We start from the raw sequence: 20,325 nt of genomic DNA on the forward strand, positions 1-20,325 counted from the left end.
AAAAATGGGCAATAAAATTCTCTATCGGAATAAGCTCACAAAAAACAAAAATTAAAAAAAAAAAAAAACAATTTTCTACTTAGTGGACAACTAATTTGAGCGTCAGAAAATTATAACAGGTTCTATGATGGGAACCCTCAATTGACGGTGAATATTTCCTCCAACCACTCACTCAATAATAAAAACAATTAATAATAAAACAATAACAATTAACAATAAAATATATGGATTTATTTAACAAAAATTATGATAATAAAATGTTCAAAGCGTGTGAAACGCAATTATTAAAAATGTGATTTCCGTGAAACGCGATTTTCTAATATGAAGATCCTTAATCGACGCCGACTTCCCATCAGATTTCAAATCCGCGAGAGGGGTGCGCTATCTTCCTTCCTAGTCAACCCTCCATCTCTCCATCCTTTTCCCATCAGGATTAATTTGGCGGCAACGTGAAAACTTGGATAACGACGGGTCATAAACACGCTGACAAGGAATATTCAACAGCTGACTAATTAAGAGAGTCAAGACGCAGACAAGAAAACCTAAGTAACGATTATAATTCGTTACAAATTGATAGTCGAATATAATCAAACTTAGCACACAATTGAAAAAGAGTATGGACGCTCACTTGATTTAATAGCATGGACTAAAAGAGTGTTTATGAAATAAAATTAATGGTTGCATAAGTAGACATAACAATTAGAGGACTTATGTGATTCGCATCTGCACGTAGGAAGAAGAAAATTATTAATAAATAATATATTAATGAATATATAGTAATAAATAATTATTAATAAATATATTAATTAATAATAATTATTTATTAAATAAGTTGTTTATTAATAAATATTGATTAAGTAATGTATTATTAATTTTAACAATTTTCTTTTCACACTTTCCCCAGGCTTAGGACTGGCAGCATATTATTCATTTAATATCTCACAAGTAAACGTATGGAACCCGGACTTACTAATTTTTATGAACCAAAGTTTTTTTTTTTTAGATTTACAGACAATTTACAGAACATGAAATAAATTTATTTTGGGATAGATTTACAAGATATTTAATTTTCTAAAATAATTTTTTAACCCTTCAAGGCCTGAGTTTTTATTTAAGTATAATACAATGTTTGACATCATGCGTATGTAAAAGTTTTTGGAGTCGCTGATTACGAATCCAAAGTCAGTTACTAAAAATACAAAATGTCAGGCTAAAAAATTAAGAGGCGCATGAATTTTCTCCAAATTTCAAATGGCCTAACACTTAATTGGCCTAAACGTCGTATGGACTAACTATTATTTGGTCTAATCTGTATATGACCTAATTCTTATTTGGCCTAATCTTAATATAACCTAATTCTGATTTAATATGATAATATTTATCTGCCTTAAGGGTATGTAGGAACCTCCCACGTGACCTAGTATGGAAAAATGTGTTTTGGTAGTATACGTCTTACTCTAAAATGAAAAAAGATTTTTGTCTAAAATTTTGAGGGATAATAGATTAGGGTTCAAGGAATCTCGCTATTAAAAAATAAAGTTTAAAAAGTGGTATTTTTAAACGAAAATGAAAACAAAGATGGCGGCGCATACACAGACGTCGCTTGAATGTGTCAGTGCTCCAGTAAACAGCGCCAATTCGAGCGAGTGGCCGCTAGTGAATGAACTACGATATAATACATTATTTTACTATTTATTGCTTTATTTTTATTCTTTTTGCGTTATGTTATAGTAAATGTGAAGAACAGCGAGATTCCTTGCACCAAACGAAATCATTTTTTCAAAATTATAACCCGAAATCATTTTTTATTTTAGAGAAAGTTTCAAACCACAAAAAACGTCCTTTGCCCACATAGGGTCATTTGGGGAAAATGTAAACAAGGGGTAAATGTAAACAGCAGATATTGCAGCTTAATTTACAGATTTAAAATTAAGTTCGACCCCAATATTTTAACCTCAGCTCACCTGCAACAGGTTCTGAGTATTGCCAATTTTTTTTTTTCGACAATTGTCAAAGCCATACTCCAATTTGTCGCTTAATGCATGAAAGATTGAAAATCAAAGTTTTACCGTTTCAGTAATTTGTCTCGTATTTGAATAAAAATGAACTAAAAATTCAAACTAAAATTTCTAATTATTTCTTATGAATCCCTTAACAAGAGCTGACTTTGATTTTTTAATTTCGTTAATTCAGTTAATAGATAATTAAGTGTTTACATTTACCCCGAGAATTCGAAAACATTATTTTGGCCCTGTAAAATTACATAAAAAACGAAATTAGATCTTCTTTTATATCTCCTTCGTGTTAGTCAGTTGCAGGTATAGACCTGCATAGTATTGCATAGTGCATTTACGTGTTTAAAATATAGGAAAGCGATTCACGATTGGTGAATAAAACTCAGGTACGTAGGAATCCTAGAATAAGAGTGAGTGATTGATTGATGGATTGATTGATGGATTGATTGGTTGATTGATTTATGGATTGGTTGATTGAGTAATTGGTGGATTGATTGGTTGATTGGATAATTGATTTATAAATTGGTTGATTGAGTGGTTGATTGGTGGATTGCTTGATTGATTGATTGATTTTCTAAATGTCAGTGGGCAGAGAAATTTAGTCCAATTTGATCAATTTTTAAAAACTTCTTTCGCGATATTGAATCCGCTATTTTGAAAATTTTAAATCTGACTTCAGATTCGTATTCAGCGACCTCGAAAACCTCCGAGTAGCGAGATTTAAGCAAATTTGATCAATTTTTAAAAATATTTTTAGGTTCATCCGCCATATTGGATCCGCCATTTTGAAAATTTTAAATTTGTCTTCAAATTCGTATTCAGTGACCTCAAAAACCCCCGAGTAGCGAGATTCAAGCAAATTTGATCAATTTTTAACAATATTTTTATGTTTGTCCGACATTTTGGATCCGCCATTTTGAAATTTAAAAATTCGATTTTAGAATCTTATTCAGCAACCTTAAAAACTTATTTTCACCAAGTTGAATGAAAATCTATTAAAATTTATTCAAGTTATTCAAGTTTTTACATTACTAGTTTTGTTATGGTAATGATTGCTTATTTTATATGTTGCATATCAATCAATTGGTTCAATTATTTTACATCTACCAAGAATTTTTTTTCAGTTTTTACATCCCTTTACACAGTAGTATACTTGGGATAACTTTTTTCTTAAACCTCTTTAAACTACAGGGGTGTTTACATTTACCCCGAATTTTGGGAAAATTTCAAAATCTCGGGGTAAATGTAAACAGTCAGTTTTAAGCGATTCAAGTTGATCAATATTTTTTTGTACCTCATAAAATGTTTCTAGGGAAGTGAAGTAACAAGTTCATGCAGTAGAAAATCGGAAGTATTGCTTTTTAAAATAAAAAACTTACGTTATTGTCGAAACTAAGCAAATCCGTTTACATTTACCCCAAATGACCCTACCCTTAAATCTCACTTGGCCTAAATTTTCTGTAACCTAATAATTTTTTAGCCTCATTTTTATCTGACCTAATTATTATACTTGCCCTAAACACCATTTACCATAATTATCATTTGAAATAATTTTCATCTGGCCTAATTATTATTTGTACTAATATTAATCTAATATAATTCTCAATTCGCATAATCTTAATGTAATCTAATTCTCATTTGGCTTAAACCTCATTTGATCCAATTCTCACTTAGTTTAAACTTCATTTGTTACCCATTCATGAATGTAAATAATATAAGAGAGAAAAGAACAAAAATATGTGTTTTCACTTTCTCTCTTATTATTCACGTTCATAAATGGGTAACAAATGAAGTTTAAACTAAGTGAGAATTAGATCAAATGAGGTTTAAGCCAAATGAAAATTATTTAAAATGATAATTATGAAAAAAGGTGTTTAGACCAAGTAATAATTAGGTCATATAAAAACTTAGGCTTAAAAAGTATTAGGCTACATAAAATTTAGGTCATGTAAGATTTAGAGCAGATAAATATTATGTTACATCAGAATTAGGTTATAATATGATAAGGCCAATTGAGAATTTGGACAAATGACGATTAGTACAAGTGAGGATTAGATTGAATGAAGATTAGGTCATATACAAATTAGGGGTCATCCATAAAGCATGTGATACATTTTTTCGAAATTTTGACACCCCCCCCCCCTTCCCCTTGTGATGCTTTTTCCATTTATGATTAACATGTAGTGTGACATTTTGCTGACCCCCCTACCCCCTAAAGCATCACATGCTTTATGGATGGCCCCTTAGGCCAAGTAATAGTTAGTCCATATGACTTTTAGGCAAATTAAATTTAGGTTAATTAAGTGTTAGGCCATTTGAAATTTGGAGAAAATTCATGCGCCTCAAAATTAAATGTTGAGCTAACCTCCTGAAAATGACTACTTGAGGGGTTTTTCGGGTCGCTGATTACATATCCAAGGTCAGTTTTTTAAAAATACAAAATATCGGCTGAAAAAAAAGTTTAGCTAATTGTAAGCTCTTGAAAATGACTACTCGGGGGTTTTTTGGGTCGCCGATTACATATCCAAGTTTTTGAAAGCCTTAAATTTTCTTGACATTTTTTCTCATTTCCAGTCATTATTCTTTTGCTATCCACACTATAAGTAGGCTATATGTAGTTGAATGACCTGGAATGTCAAAATTTACTCTTCTAGTGGTGGTTTCTATCCTTAAATTTGAGCATTGATACATCAAAAAAATTCATGTCTAATATTTTTTCATATTCTAAAAGAAAAACCTTGGTTCATCGAAATCGGTGAGTCTGGGTTCCGTACGTTTACTTGTCAGAAAGAAAAAATCAAAAAACAAATTTAAGGGTATGTGGGCAAAGGACGTTTATTGTGGTTTGAAACTGTTACATCTGGTCATTTTTTCGACTTTATTTCTTTTTTACTCTATATTTAATTTTTCCGCGTTTCTTATTTTCTTAAGAAAAAAACATCTGTTTATTTAAAAAATCATGTTATTTCTTCTTATTCACCGACTCATAATGTATCTGTTTTTTCTCTTTTAAAAGTAGATAATGAAGCGTGAAATCTTAGTGGACGACATATACAGAATGCACTTTTTCCAAAAATCTAAGAAACCGAAACATCCGTAAGCAATAAAATTATAAAATACAACCATAAAAATCTTTTCTAAACTCTACAAGTGCATCCTCCAGATGTCGACCGCTGAGGTCCTTTTCCTTTCATTTTCGTTTTTCTTACGACAGGTCCGAGAGTCCCTGTCGCCAAGATTTCCTTCTGTTTGTAATAAAATTTGTCTAGGTTCCGAAAATATATATTATACTAAAATTCACACACATATAAATTTTTAATAACAATTAACTTTAATAATTAATTTCATTATTATTATTAATAAATAATTAAAATGTTATTTTTTTTACAATTTATATTAAATTTTAATAAAAACTAATAATTGTCAAAATGTATAATTGATTATTGTTTAAAATTATTAATATAAGTAAAATTAATAATAAAAATTATAAAAAATATAAAATTAATAAATAAACAATTAAAATTTAATACAATTTAACAATAATTAAATTATATTGATATTTAACAATAAATAATTATAAATAATTAAAATTTTAAATAATTTCGACTATTATAAAAAAATTAGGTTAAATTACTTTATAAATTAATAAAAAATAATTATTATTATTAAAAATTATAAACAAATTAAATTTATAAATTGTATCTTTCTTAAAAATCATCGTACAATTAAAATTCAAAAAGGAATATGTAAAATAAATTAAATAATAATTGTTAATAATAAATAATATTAATAATAATCATTGTTAATAATAAAAATTTAGCTTAATTGTAAAAGATGCAAAATATGGATGATCTTCCCTTCTTTAAAGAATTTATCCCTACTTTTGGAAATCTGTGTCTCTGAAGGACAACCCACACGTTCGAACCAACCCTAAGGGCTGGGTCAGTGGGGCCCAATAGGGAGAAAATGTAAATGAGTTTTCTTCATTTTTTCTTTCGAGTTTTTACCATTTTCTTTGAGAAACTCTAATAATAAGTTTTCTCAACTCCCTTTTTCTCTCCGCCTACAAGATATTTCCCTTTCTACAAAAAATCTCTCCCTTCTTCAAAATCTACCCCAAAAACTCAAAATTAGTAGTGGGGACAAACCTTTAAAAACGTATGTTTCCCTAAAATATTGAGTATTTTTCAAGTTATTCAGTCATTCAAGTTATTCAAGTTACTCAAGTTATTCAGCATTTCAAGTCATTCAAGTTATTCAACATTCAAAATTCCTATTTTCAAATTCTTTCTACATTACAAGTTTTCAAAATTTAAAGTTATTTTACAAATTATACAATCTCAATTTCTCTGATTAAAAAGTTATACATTCAGTGACAAATTACTTTCAAAGTTATTTTCTGAATTTAAAAATCTTGTTTAAATTCAATTCAATTCTACGAGTTCCTGTTATTTTAATTGCTGTCCAAACAACCTATTTTTGAATTCGAAGGACGTTCTCCTAATTTTTGCATCTTTAGGGAAAATCATTTTTAATAAATAAAAAAAAGTAAGTTTATATTTAAAATCTATTATTTCTTTCTTTTCTTAATCTTATCCATCTCTCAATTCCGATAAATTTCGTGCTATGGTGCGCGATATTTTATCACATTCCAAAATTATAAAATCTTATTTTTTCATAATTATTGAAAACCTTTCCGAGAAATTTTAGTGCTACCAGTGCGCAATTATTTTCTCAATTCCTTTTAAAATCATTTCCTAACCTTCTAAAAATTTTATTTTCTCAACAAGAAATCTAATCGAAAAGATTCCTAAGTTGTAGGACGAAAGTCTAGACTTAAAAATTAAACAATTATTAAATTAATTATGTTATATCTCCGGATGTAACATAATAAAATTTTGGAGGCCCCGGGGGGATAGTTTTGGTTTGATTTCTATTGAATTTTTCTAATCTTTTCTTATATATTTTTCTATATACGCGTCATTATGGATTATATTCTCAAATCAATCAATTTAATTACATTTAAAAATAAATCTGAGTTCATAAATAAGATAATTCATTTTTTTTTAAATAATTACAAAAAAATATGAATTTTTTTTTAAATAAAATTTATTTGTTTATAAAAAAAGACTTAATAAGAAATTGTTAAATAAATTATATTCTTTTGTGTAAGAGTAAAACATAAAATTCTACTCTCATGGTCCCTTATAGGGTCCCCTTTGTATAATAGCTAGGTCGCGCTGCCGCGTAACGCCGCCAGTACTTCGTATACCTGCCGCGACCCGAGCGTTATCTCGCGAACGCGAAGTCCCTCGCGGTTTTTAATATCATTTTTAATTTTTCTATCTTACGACTAATTATAAAAAGTTAAAAAAATTAATTATTTAAATAAATTTTATAATAAATACTTTTTTATAAAAATCACGTTGTGGATGGTTGTGACTCTCGCTAAACGCGTTGTGTGAGGGGAAACAGACCCTTACTAGTTAGACGGTTGATTGGGTCAGCCATATACCGGCCATAACTACTACCAACATTCGGCCATATTGCATATACTCTAGTAGTTTCGCGCTACCCCCACCAACTCATCTCTACTTCCGCGCGCTATATCACAAACGCGACGTACCTCGTGAATTCTAATAACATTTTTGCAATTTCCAAATCATGAATATATCGATATATTATTTAAAAATCAAATTCTAAATGAAAATCAAATTATTAAATCAAATTATAAATCAAATACTAAATTAAAAATTCTAAATCGAAAACAAATTACTAAATCAAATTATAAATCAAATACTAAAATTTTTAATTTTAAAAAAAATTCTAAATCGAATTTCAAAAATTTTTTACATTCAATGAAATTCTAAATATTAAAACAAATTTTACGATTATTTAATGGACAAAATTTTTATTTTCTATCCCAAAAGAGGATAACGAACTTTTATGAACAAATTTTTCTATCCCAAAAGAGGATAACAAACTTTTATGAACAAAATTTTTTATATTCCCAAAGAGGATCTTTATACGAATTTTTTATATTCCCATCGAGGATCAATTTTGTAACGAATTATTTTATATTCCCAAAAAGGATTTTTATACGAAACTTTTATATTCCCATAGAGGATCAATTTTGCAACGAAATTTTTTATATTCCCATCGAGGATCAATTTTGCAACGAATTTTTTATATTCCCATCGAGGATCAATTTTGCAACGAATTTTTTATATTCCCATCGAGGATCAATTTTGCAACGAATTTTTTTTTATATTCCCAAAGAGGATTTTTATACGAAATTTTATATTCCCAAAGAGGATTTTTATACGAAATTTTTATATTCCCATCGAGGATAAATTTTGCAACGAAGTTTTTATATTCCTAAAGAGGATATTTTTATACGAAATTTTATATTCCCATAGAGGATTTCTTTTTTCTACGAAATTTTATATTCCTAAAGAGGATATTTTTATACGAAATTTTATATTCCCATAGAGGATTTCTTTTTTCTACGAAATTTTATATTCCTAAAGAGGATATTTTTATACGAAATTTTATATTCCCATAGAGGATTTCTTTTTTCTACGAAATTTTATATTCCTATAAGAGGATTTTTACACGAAGTTTTTATAAGTCTCGTAAAAGATAAAAATTTTAAACAAATTCTAAATCGAATTCTACAATTGAATTCAAAATCTAAAACTAAATCAAAAACAAAACCCAATTCTAAAATTAAAATCAAATTACTAAATCTAATTCTGAATGTACATAAAATTCTAATAAATTTTATTTTAAAAATCAAAAGCTAAATTTAAATCCATTCTTATCAAAATGTTTCAAAAGATATCACATTCAAACAAAACTAAAGAAAACGAAATCAAAAAAAAAATTCAAAAATTCAAGACCAATAAGATGAAATATATTAGTCAAATAAAACAAAACAATATTTACTATTTTATTTACAAAAGTTAATATCCTTATAAAGAAAATTCTAAAATCTGGATAAAAATAATATTAAAATCAAAATATTTAAGCCAAACTAAAATAAAAATGAGAATGTAAAAATCAAATTCCAAATCAATAATGTCATATCTAAATTTTTGTCAATATAGTATACCAAAATCAACAATTTTTCAAAATGAACATAAAAAAATAAAATATGTTAATTTTTCATTAATTTTCAGATTAATAATTTGTGATTCGTTTATTACAATGTAATATTAAATATTTAAAACCAATTATATTTCTTTTGAGTGAACCATTTTACTATTTTTTTTTATGATACAAATTTCTAACCAAAGGGTTTCTTTTTCTATTGAATTTAATAAAAGAAATTTAAGACAAATTTAAACAATCAATTTAGAAATTGTAATGATAATTTGATTTTATTTAAAAAGATAATAAAACATTTATTGAATATGAATGAAAGATTGTTGGATATAATCAAGTAATTGTAAATTTTGGAATACAAACACCGTGATAGCTTGGTGCATTTATGAAAATAAATCCTGTAAAATTTTTAAAATATTGGTATTCATAAATTGAGGTTCGTTTCCTCCTTATTGCGCAGTAATGTTTGTAGAACAATTTTTGTTGTTATTTTGTTATTTATTTATAATTTTTTTTTTCATTTCAAATTCAGTAAGATACATGTTTTATATCAATGATTGTGTATAGATTGTGCATAGGCAAGGTTGCATTTCTTAATGAATAAAGTTTCGATTACTTTCAGAGGCAAGGTTGCATTCGTTAACAAATAAAGTTTCAATTACTTTCAGACACAACAGAGATTTTTATCTCATACGCAATGAAAATTTTTTATCTTTAATTTAAAGTCGATTTTTCTGAGTCTAAAATATTAAAATGGGAAAACATTAAATGAATATAATAATTTATATATTGAATTGTAATGAATAAGAACACATAATTGATTGATCAAAAATAAATAAACAGAACTTATAAACAAAAGTTCAATTTTTTTTTTTTTTTTGTTTAAAAAAAATGGAAAAATTTTTATTTTTTTTTATTCTTATAAATTAAAAATTTTCTTATATGTTACAGATTAAACTATGTCGAAATTTATAAAAAAAAATATCAGAAAATTTTTTACAGTTTCAATTGAAGGAAAATTTTGTATTATATAGAATCAAAAAAATAAATAAATAACAATAGTTATTAATATTTGTAAGGATTCACAAGAAAACCAACAGCATTACAAGGAATACAACAACTCAACAGTAATCAACAATTTTTGTAAAATCAAGAAATTCAACAAAATTATGTACAATACTGAATAGCATTAGTTTATTTTGCGGTTAATTGTTAAAAATTTAATTTATATGTTGAGACTAATAATCATTTTTAAAATTCAATACATTAATTTCAATAATTCAGAAGTTGTAAAAGAAAAGTAAAATTAAATAAGTTGCAGTTGCAAGAGAAATTGGTTATATTTTACATATGTATAAGTTAATAATATGATTGAAATTGATCCTTATCAGAAGCAACTGCACATTCAACACATATCAATGGACAACACATTTGAAAAACAAACAGAAGACGTTTTATGAAGATTCTACACCTTACATGTTTCTACAACAATTAGAAATGAGTTTACAATGTACTCATAATTCAACTTCCATCAAAAGTTAACTTATTCCGAAATTCATATAAATTCGGACATTAAAATGAATCTACATTTAAATTCATTAGTTAATGCGTGACAACAACCACTAAATACATCATCATCAAACAAAACAATAATGGAGTTATTGTTCTGAAATAAGTTAATCAAAGAAGCAGTATCAAGAAATTCGTCTATTGAACATTCGCCTACACCTTAATTAATCATTATGATTAAGAACATCTTCAACTTGCAGTAAATTCTTTCTGACTTAACAAAATGCTATTTGTCATATAAGCAATTCTCAAACAACTGAAACAAAATCTTTACTTTCTTATATTATTATTATTTAAAAAAAAAAAGTTTATGTAACAAAAATTTGATTATTGCTCAAAGTATGGTTATTTTCGTCTTGCATCCTCAACTAACCATTTTACGGTGGGGGTGTTACATCTGGTCATTTTTTCGACTTTATTTCTTTTTTACTCTATATTTAATTTTTCCGCGTTTCTTATTTTCTTAAGAAAAAAACATCTGTTTATTTAAAAAATCATGTTATTTCTTCTTATTCACCGACTCATAATGTATCTGTTTTTTCTCTTTTAAAAGTAGATAATGAAGCGTGAAATCTTAGTGGACGACATATACAGAATGCACTTTTTCCAAAAATCTAAGAAACCGAAACATCCGTAAGCAATAAAATTATAAAATACAACCATAAAAATCTTTTCTAAACTCTACAAGTGCATCCTCCAGATGTCGACCGCTGAGGTCCTTTTCCTTTCATTTTCGTTTTTCTTACGACAGGTCCGAGAGTCCCTGTCGCCAAGATTTCCTTCTGTTTGTAATAAAATTTGTCTAGGTTCCGAAAATATATATTATACTAAAATTCACACACATATAAATTTTTAATAACAATTAACTTTAATAATTAATTTCATTATTATTATTAATAAATAATTAAAATGTTATTTTTTTTACAATTTATATTAAATTTTAATAAAAACTAATAATTGTCAAAATGTATAATTGATTATTGTTTAAAATTATTAATATAAGTAAAATTAATAATAAAAATTATAAAAAATATAAAATTAATAAATAAACAATTAAAATTTAATACAATTTAACAATAATTAAATTATATTGATATTTAACAATAAATAATTATAAATAATTAAAATTTTAAATAATTTCGACTATTATAAAAAAATTAGGTTAAATTACTTTATAAATTAATAAAAAATAATTATTATTATTAAAAATTATAAACAAATTAAATTTATAAATTGTATCTTTCTTAAAAATCATCGTACAATTAAAATTCAAAAAGGAATATGTAAAATAAATTAAATAATAATTGTTAATAATAAATAATATTAATAATAATCATTGTTAATAATAAAAATTTAGCTTAATTGTAAAAGATGCAAAATATGGATGATCTTCCCTTCTTTAAAGAATTTATCCCTACTTTTGGAAATCTGTGTCTCTGAAGGACAACCCACACGTTCGAACCAACCCTAAGGGCTGGGTCAGTGGGGCCCAATAGGGAGAAAATGTAAATGAGTTTTCTTCATTTTTTCTTTCGAGTTTTTACCATTTTCTTTGAGAAACTCTAATAATAAGTTTTCTCAACTCCCTTTTTCTCTCCGCCTACAAGATATTTCCCTTTCTACAAAAAATCTCTCCCTTCTTCAAAATCTACCCCAAAAACTCAAAATTAGTAGTGGGGACAAACCTTTAAAAACGTATGTTTCCCTAAAATATTGAGTATTTTTCAAGTTATTCAGTCATTCAAGTTATTCAAGTTACTCAAGTTATTCAGCATTTCAAGTCATTCAAGTTATTCAACATTCAAAATTCCTATTTTCAAATTCTTTCTACATTACAAGTTTTCAAAATTTAAAGTTATTTTACAAATTATACAATCTCAATTTCTCTGATTAAAAAGTTATACATTCAGTGACAAATTACTTTCAAAGTTATTTTCTGAATTTAAAAATCTTGTTTAAATTCAATTCAATTCTACGAGTTCCTGTTATTTTAATTGCTGTCCAAACAACCTATTTTTGAATTCGAAGGACGTTCTCCTAATTTTTGCATCTTTAGGGAAAATCATTTTTAATAAATAAAAAAAAGTAAGTTTATATTTAAAATCTATTATTTCTTTCTTTTCTTAATCTTATCCATCTCTCAATTCCGATAAATTTCGTGCTATGGTGCGCGATATTTTATCACATTCCAAAATTATAAAATCTTATTTTTTCATAATTATTGAAAACCTTTCCGAGAAATTTTAGTGCTACCAGTGCGCAATTATTTTCTCAATTCCTTTTAAAATCATTTCCTAACCTTCTAAAAATTTTATTTTCTCAACAAGAAATCTAATCGAAAAGATTCCTAAGTTGTAGGACGAAAGTCTAGACTTAAAAATTAAACAATTATTAAATTAATTATGTTATATCTCCGGATGTAACAAAACTTTCTCTAAAATAAAAAATGATTTCGGGTTAAAATTTTGGAAAAATGATTTCGTTTGGTGCAAGGAATCTCGCTGTTCTTCGCATTTACTATAACAAAACGCAAAAATAATAAAAATAAAGCAATAAATAGTAAAATAATGTATTATATCGTAGTTCATTCACTAGCGGACACTCGCTGGAATTGGCGCTGTTTACTGGAGCACTGACACACTCAAGCAACGTCTGTGTATGCGCCGCCATCTTTGTTTTCATTTTCGTTTAAAAACGCCACTTTTTAAACATCATTTTTTAATAATTTAACACAAAATTATGTATTTTTCGGAGAACAGCGAGATTCCTTGAACCCAAATCTATTATCCCTCAGAATTTTAAACAAAAATCTTTTTTCATTTTAGAGTAGGACGTATACTACCAAAACACATTTTCCCATACTAGGTCACGTGGGAGGTTCCCACATACCCTTAAGGGATGAAAAAAACTTTTTTAAAACAATAAAATTGATTAACTTAGAAAAAATTACCATTAAAAGAAAAAGTAGACAAATATGTAATAAAAATTAAAAAAGTTTTGTAGGGAAGGAAGAATTTTGAGAGACTAAGGAGATAATGAAAAAGAACATTGGGCAAGATTAACATGCGGAAACGTGGGAAAAAAGGGGTACAAGGTACAAGGACATTTCATGTAGGTTATGTGTCAAATCTGAAGAAAATCAAGTTCACATTTGGGCTTCTGAAGATGCTACACAGATGATTGAAAAAAATACATTGAGGGGGTAGGAAAATGAAGAGGGAAATTAATATGAAGATGAATTGGATAAATTATTAATCAAATGCATAAATATCTAAACGTATAGCATTGTCCTTTACAGTTTGTAATTTTATACTTTAAGTTTTGTGTTTCAATTTTGTATATTACTATCTTTATATTATCATTATTATTCACTGTTAGTTTTTTAAATTTGCTGCAAAAAAAGAATTGTAAAACTTTGTAATAAGTACGCAATGGAGAAAATAAAGTAGAAATATAAAACAACTCTTCTCTATAATTTTAAAACGAAATAATTTCTATGATAAACCATACGTGCAAGAAGTTAGCAAAGCAATTTTATTTTTAAAAAAAATTTTTTTGTATCATTTTGTACAGTAAAAATTGTTTTGAAAAAATAATAATTAGAATTTCAAAAAAATATTTTTTATCCTGTTACGTAATTAAGAAATTTTTCGTTTACTAGAAATTAAAAAAAACAACCCAAATTAGTTTATTTGAAAATTATAAGATTTGACCTTCCGTTTGAAAAGAGGTCTCACCTAGTTTCTTCTTTACAATAAATATTAATTAGATTTGTTATAAAGAAACAAATAGAACTTAGACTAGAAAAACAACAGAAACAGTGGGTTTAAAAAAAAACAAACAAACAACATCATACAAGTTCATTTTATTTATACCAAAACTTCAAACTCCTACTCTAAGAGAGAAGCGAACTCCGGTCTAGGCTCGAACTTGGAGATGAAGTTGGCTGATTAATTCCAAAGGCTCTAATCCGCGATGAGACCAAAATCCATCAAGGATGAAGAATTTAAAAACACTGACTCACCAGTTAGCTGGAGAAAAGTTGGATAAGGCATCGGTTGTCATGACCGGGGGAAAAAAAGGTAGAAATTGTTTCTTCTCTTTGGATTTTCCACTCCAACAATTTGCAAAATTTCATCCCTCCTTGAATGATGGTGGAAGATGCGTAAAAATGAGTCTGCGTTGGTGAGAGTCATTAAGAAGGTTACACAAAAAACTCAAATTGAAATAACCATAAAATATTTAAACCATAACTGGCACAATTCGAACGTAAATGGCACAACGGGTCTTCTGGACCCGACGTACTCAAACGTGTATTCCCAGTAGGAAAAGCACGATTGGCTGAATATTGGTCCAATATTGGGAGCACTTTTGCCAATCTTGGTCCACTATTTTAATCAATATTGGACCAAGTTTGGGAGTGTAGAGACCAATGCCAAGGCTCGAATTTCAATACTGGCCCAATATTCAACCAATATTTAAAAATACAAAAAATCAGACTTCAGCCAAGATTGAAAAAATTAATTATTAAAACTAAAATATAATAAAATTTTATGTTATATTTATATATTTTATTATATATAATAACATTATTATTTCCTTTCGGATCAAGGGTTATATATAAAATCATCCGCAATAAACGGAGAAAAAGGAAAAAATATTGTCTAACGTTCTGCTAGGCATTAACAATTATCAGCTAAATAAGAGAGATATTGTGAAGATTCTGTATATATCGCGGATACTTATACCCTAATCGATTGATGTTGTTTATGAGAGAGAAAAACACTGCCATCTGGCGGATAGTTGGAAAATTAACGTAGCGCGAAATTCAAATTGCGTAAAGGAAAAACTGTAAATATAAACATTTACTTGAAAATGTATTTACTTAAGAATGCATACTATTGCATTAAACAAAACTTAATTAATGTTACAATGATCAAAAATAATTTTTTTTAATTTTAATTCTTCATACTTACAGTTTGAATTTCGCGCTACGTTAATTTTCTAACTATCCACCAGATGGCAGTGTTTTTCTCTCTCATAAACAACATCAATCGATTAGGGTATAAGTATCCGCGATATGTATAGAATCTTTACAATATCTCTTTTATTTAACTGATAATTGTTAATGTCTAGCATGACGTTAGAAAATGTTTTTCTTTTTCTCCGTTTATTGCGGATGATTTTATATATAACCCTTGATCCGAAGGGAAATAATAATGTTATTATATATATAATAAAATATAATATATAAATATAACAAAAAATTTTATTATATTTTAGTTTTAATAATTAATTTTTTTAATCTTGGCTGAAGTCTGATTTTTTTTATTTTTGAATATTGGTTGAATATTGGGCCAATATTGAAATTCGAGCCTTGGCATTGGTCTCTACACTCCCAGACTTGGTCCAATATTTAGCCAATATTCAGTCTTGGAAATTTCACACTGGGGAATTTTAAGTTAGTTGAAAAAAATTGTGAAAAATAAAAACGAAAAATTGCGTGTTTTTTACTTAAAAATTCATGAGCTCGAAAAAATGCTCGGGTCTACTGGACCCATGGTGCCAGTTAAGAATTAGAACATTTTTGAAAATTTAGAAAAAAATACAGATTTAAAATCTTAATCTTAAGTTTACAATTTTATGTTCTTATAATTTATGTCCCTTGCATTGTTTGAAAGTTTTAATAATATTGTTTATTAAAGTTCAACTTGTTGCATATTTTTAACTATGTTTATTACTTTAAAAAAAAATTACAAAAAAGATTCATAATTAATTTTAATTAACTTTCTATCTTACCGTTATTGATATATATGTACATATCTAGAGAATAATAATAATAAAATAGAGTTTAACATATATCTATACCGTAATATATGTGGCCCTCTAGGTCAAAAAGTGTGTGGAATATAAATTTTATAAAGAACGCAACAAACATAATAAATTAAGTGAGTGATGAGAAATGACAAAAAATGTTTCGATTTACAACATATCTTAATATTTTTTTCAACATATTTACAGCTTTTTTTTTTTTAATTATGACCAAATTTTCGTCTAAATCACTCATCGTTGACGATAATTTGATCCTTAACGTAATTTATTATTTATAATATAAGTTAAATGTAATTTAAATGTACACAATTTAAAAATTATTTTCTAATCGCAATAATTATTGCAATTAAATGTTTGTATTTACGTATCTGATTGATTTTTTTCTGGTTTCTAAATAAAATAAAAATTTCCAGATAAACGTAAATTAAACGCCGACGGTGAATACGATCCAAGTTCGCCAACTTCTGAAAATAATGACGAAACCCCAGCAAAGAAAGTGGCTTTGGCTTCGGATACGGAATCTGACGCTAAATTGGAAACAAAACCCGCATCACCGAAAAAGAAATCCCTACCCGAATTGGAAAAATATTGGAAAGCCGTTAATGAAGATCCATCTGATTTTACTGGTTGGACTTATCTTCTTCAATACGTTGACCAAGAGGTAAAAAACTAATTCAATTTTTCTTTATTTTTTTTTTTTGTTCTTTATTTTATAATAAAAATTAGTTACGTTTTTTTTTATTTTCATTACATGCATTTTCAGGCCTCGGATTATACGACTTTTTTCGACTTTTTTCGAATTATTTTACTAACAATAAGATGCGACTTTTTCGACTTTTTTTTAACTTTTTTTTTTACAACATTTTTAAACAAAATACGTCTTTTTCATTATACAATAATATAGATCTTCTTCAGGTTTTTTTTATTTCAATTATTTACCAAATTTTTAACTAAAGTTATTCTCTAAATTAATTATTTTAAATAATTGGAATGAAATTCTTTACAAATTCAATTATCCTTAACTATTTTCAATTCAATTATTTTTAAAAAAAGGTTATCTAAAATTATTTCATAAATTATTTTTATTTCAGTCAAATTTTACAAAATCATTTGAAATTCAATTATTTTTCAAAATTTTAACTGTAACTCTTTCAAAATTCAATTATTATTTTTAAAATAATTTGAATATTTCTTTAAAAATTCAATTATTTAAAAAAGCTTAAATTTAATTATTTTCCGAAAATTTTTTTTGGCCATTAAAACTAAAAACAATGTAAAAAGTTTTAATTCAAATTATTTGCACAAATCAGACTTTAAAAAAATTTTTAAATGAAACTTTAAAAATTTTTTTTTGGAAATTTGTCTTACCTAATTAAAATTTTGAAAATTTGTCTTAGTTCGGTTTTGAAATATTCAAAATGAATTCAAAATTTTTTTTTGCATTTTTTCCGGGCAAAAAAAATTTTTTTTTCATGAACTATTTTTTTTCTTAAAATAGCATCTTTTTGTAAGAAATTTGAAAAAAAATTGATCTGATTTTGATAACAAGAAATAAAGTTACATTTTTTTTTTTTAAATGACATAAATTTTTAATTAGAGATATTTCGAAAAATTTTGAAAATTTTGAAATAGTATATTTCGTAACGAGTGTGAATATTTGCAGATTTTTGAAAAAGTGTTTTTTTCAAAAATCTGCAAATATTAACACAAGTTACGAACGATACTTTTCATGACAAGGTGCAAAAAAACGCACTTTTTAGCACGGCGTGCTAAAAAAGTGCCTCTTTTTTGCACCGCGTTATAAAAAATTATTTGTGGGCTTTCATTCTGTACAAATAAAGGAACATATTCACAAGGTTTCAATAAAATTGCTCCAATCATAAAAAATTCTTGTTATCACATCCCATGGAATTGCTCAATACTTTCTTTATGAGGAAAAAATTATTTTTCAAAAATTATATAATTAATCGGCAATGATTTTTTGATTGAAATAATAATAGAAAGACACATAAAAAATAAAAATAAAAAAAAGAGAGAAATAAATTAAATTTTTTCGATAAATTATACAGAATGATGCTGAGGCTGCTCGAGAAGCTTATACAAAGTTCCTGGAGCGATATCCATATTGCTATGGTTATTGGCGAAAATATGCAGACTACGAGAAGAAAAAGGGTGATCCCGAGAACGTGCAAAAGGTGAGTCCATCTCAATTTCTATGTGCGATTAAAGGTTATACATGTTTGTTCAAAAAGAAAACAATTTTTTTTTTGTTTTTTTTTTAAATTTATTTTATTTTTTTTTTGAATACCGTACATGATATATTACTTGTTGATTAACGCAAATAATCTAATTAAATGAAACTAGCTCGTGGTAGGAAGAGGCGTGGGCAGTGTGCACGCACATAAATATGGTTTTCCCTTCCAACAGCCTAGCACGTCTTGCGGCACCTTATCGACTCTCCTCGTTTATCGATTAGCTACTTATTTAAATATGATTATTATGATTACTATGATTATTATTATTATTATTATTATCATTATTATTATTATTATTCTACTAGAACCGTTGCGACAGTGCTATTATTACATATTCTTATTATCATCTCTATTTTATTATCAATATCTTAATTATCAATATTTAAAAAAATATCGCTATAATTTAATCGATATTATTAAATAATTACCTAAGACGTTGTTTCGAATTTGCGAATTAACCGTCGTCACAACTATTTATTGTTGTGTGTATCACTTTGTGTGTGTGTGCGTATGTTTTGTGCTTTTTTATTATAAAAAGTTACTTTAAGCCTATGTAAGACAAAACACAAAAAACTTAAAAATTTGCTCAAAAAAAAAAAAAAATTTTTTTTGAGCAATAACATATTGTAAACTTAAATTAAGATTGCGAAATTGTATATCGATTTTTTGTCAATGAAGACAAAAAAATATTTCTCTTTTTTTTGGGGGCATTTTTTTTTTGTTTTTTTGTTTTTTTTTTTTAAAGAAAAAAAAAAAGAAAAACCTTAGGAAACGGGCCACGGAAAAATGGGAGAGATACAAGAAAATTATGTTGGCGGAAGAGAAAGAGAGAGAGAGAGGCGCCTTGATCGGAACACTTCCCTGAACTTTAAAGGTGAATCCACAATGCTCTGCAATCTCTGTGTTAATTATCAAGTACTTATTTATTTACAGAACGCGCACGACCAAACGTGAGTATTTCGAATTAATGAACCGCTATATGCTTAACGAAAGCTATAAGAAAAAAAAAATTATATTTATATATATAAAAAGACAATTTATAATATGAGAATTCTCTATAGGTTTATAAGTGAATCCTTACCCGAAAAAAAACCACTTTTTAACCGGCAAACCAGAAAGCCATGAGTCCTAATTTTTAAAAGGATTTTTAATTATCACAGGTTTTTGACGCGGGACTTAAAGCAATTTCACTCAGCGTTGATCTCTGGATTCATTACATCAATCACTGTAAGGTCATTTATGAGAAGGATGAGAAGAAGATGAGAGAGCAGTATGAAAATGCCATTTCTGCCTGTGGTCTCGAATTTAGGTAAAACAAAAAAAGAAAGAAAACATGAATAAACTATAAAATTAGGATAGAATTTTTAGGAAGGCCACCCAACCGGGAAAAAGGCGGGATTGAAATTTTACACCGGCAGATTTTTTCATCAAACCGTTTACGAGATATAAATTTTTCAAAATTTAAGAATTTTAATAATTTTTTATTTTTAAACTAGCAAAATTAAACGCGCGCCAAATTGAGTATTTAATTGTTTGTTATGAAGAAA

At 26.8% G+C, this 20,325-nt stretch overlaps 1 protein-coding gene across 1 annotated transcript in view; it reads left to right on the forward strand.

The window, feature by feature from the left end:
- The window catches only part of LOC127284944 (pre-mRNA-processing factor 39), a 38,095-nt gene that overhangs the window by 11,710 nt on the left and 6,060 nt on the right, over window positions 1–20,325 (forward strand). The window contains exons 6-8 of the mRNA XM_051310669.1: window positions 16,937–17,184; window positions 18,593–18,718; window positions 19,939–20,087. Of these exons, the coding sequence (XP_051166626.1) occupies window positions 16,937–17,184; window positions 18,593–18,718; window positions 19,939–20,087 (523 nt within the window). The remainder of the gene's footprint in view (window positions 1–16,936; window positions 17,185–18,592; window positions 18,719–19,938; window positions 20,088–20,325) is intronic.

Source organism: Leptopilina boulardi, unplaced genomic scaffold (assembly GCF_019393585.1).
Source record: "Leptopilina boulardi isolate dan_hultmark-lab unplaced genomic scaffold, ZJU_Lbou_2.1 LbouV2_327, whole genome shotgun sequence".
NCBI lineage: Eukaryota > Metazoa > Arthropoda > Insecta > Hymenoptera > Figitidae > Leptopilina > Leptopilina boulardi.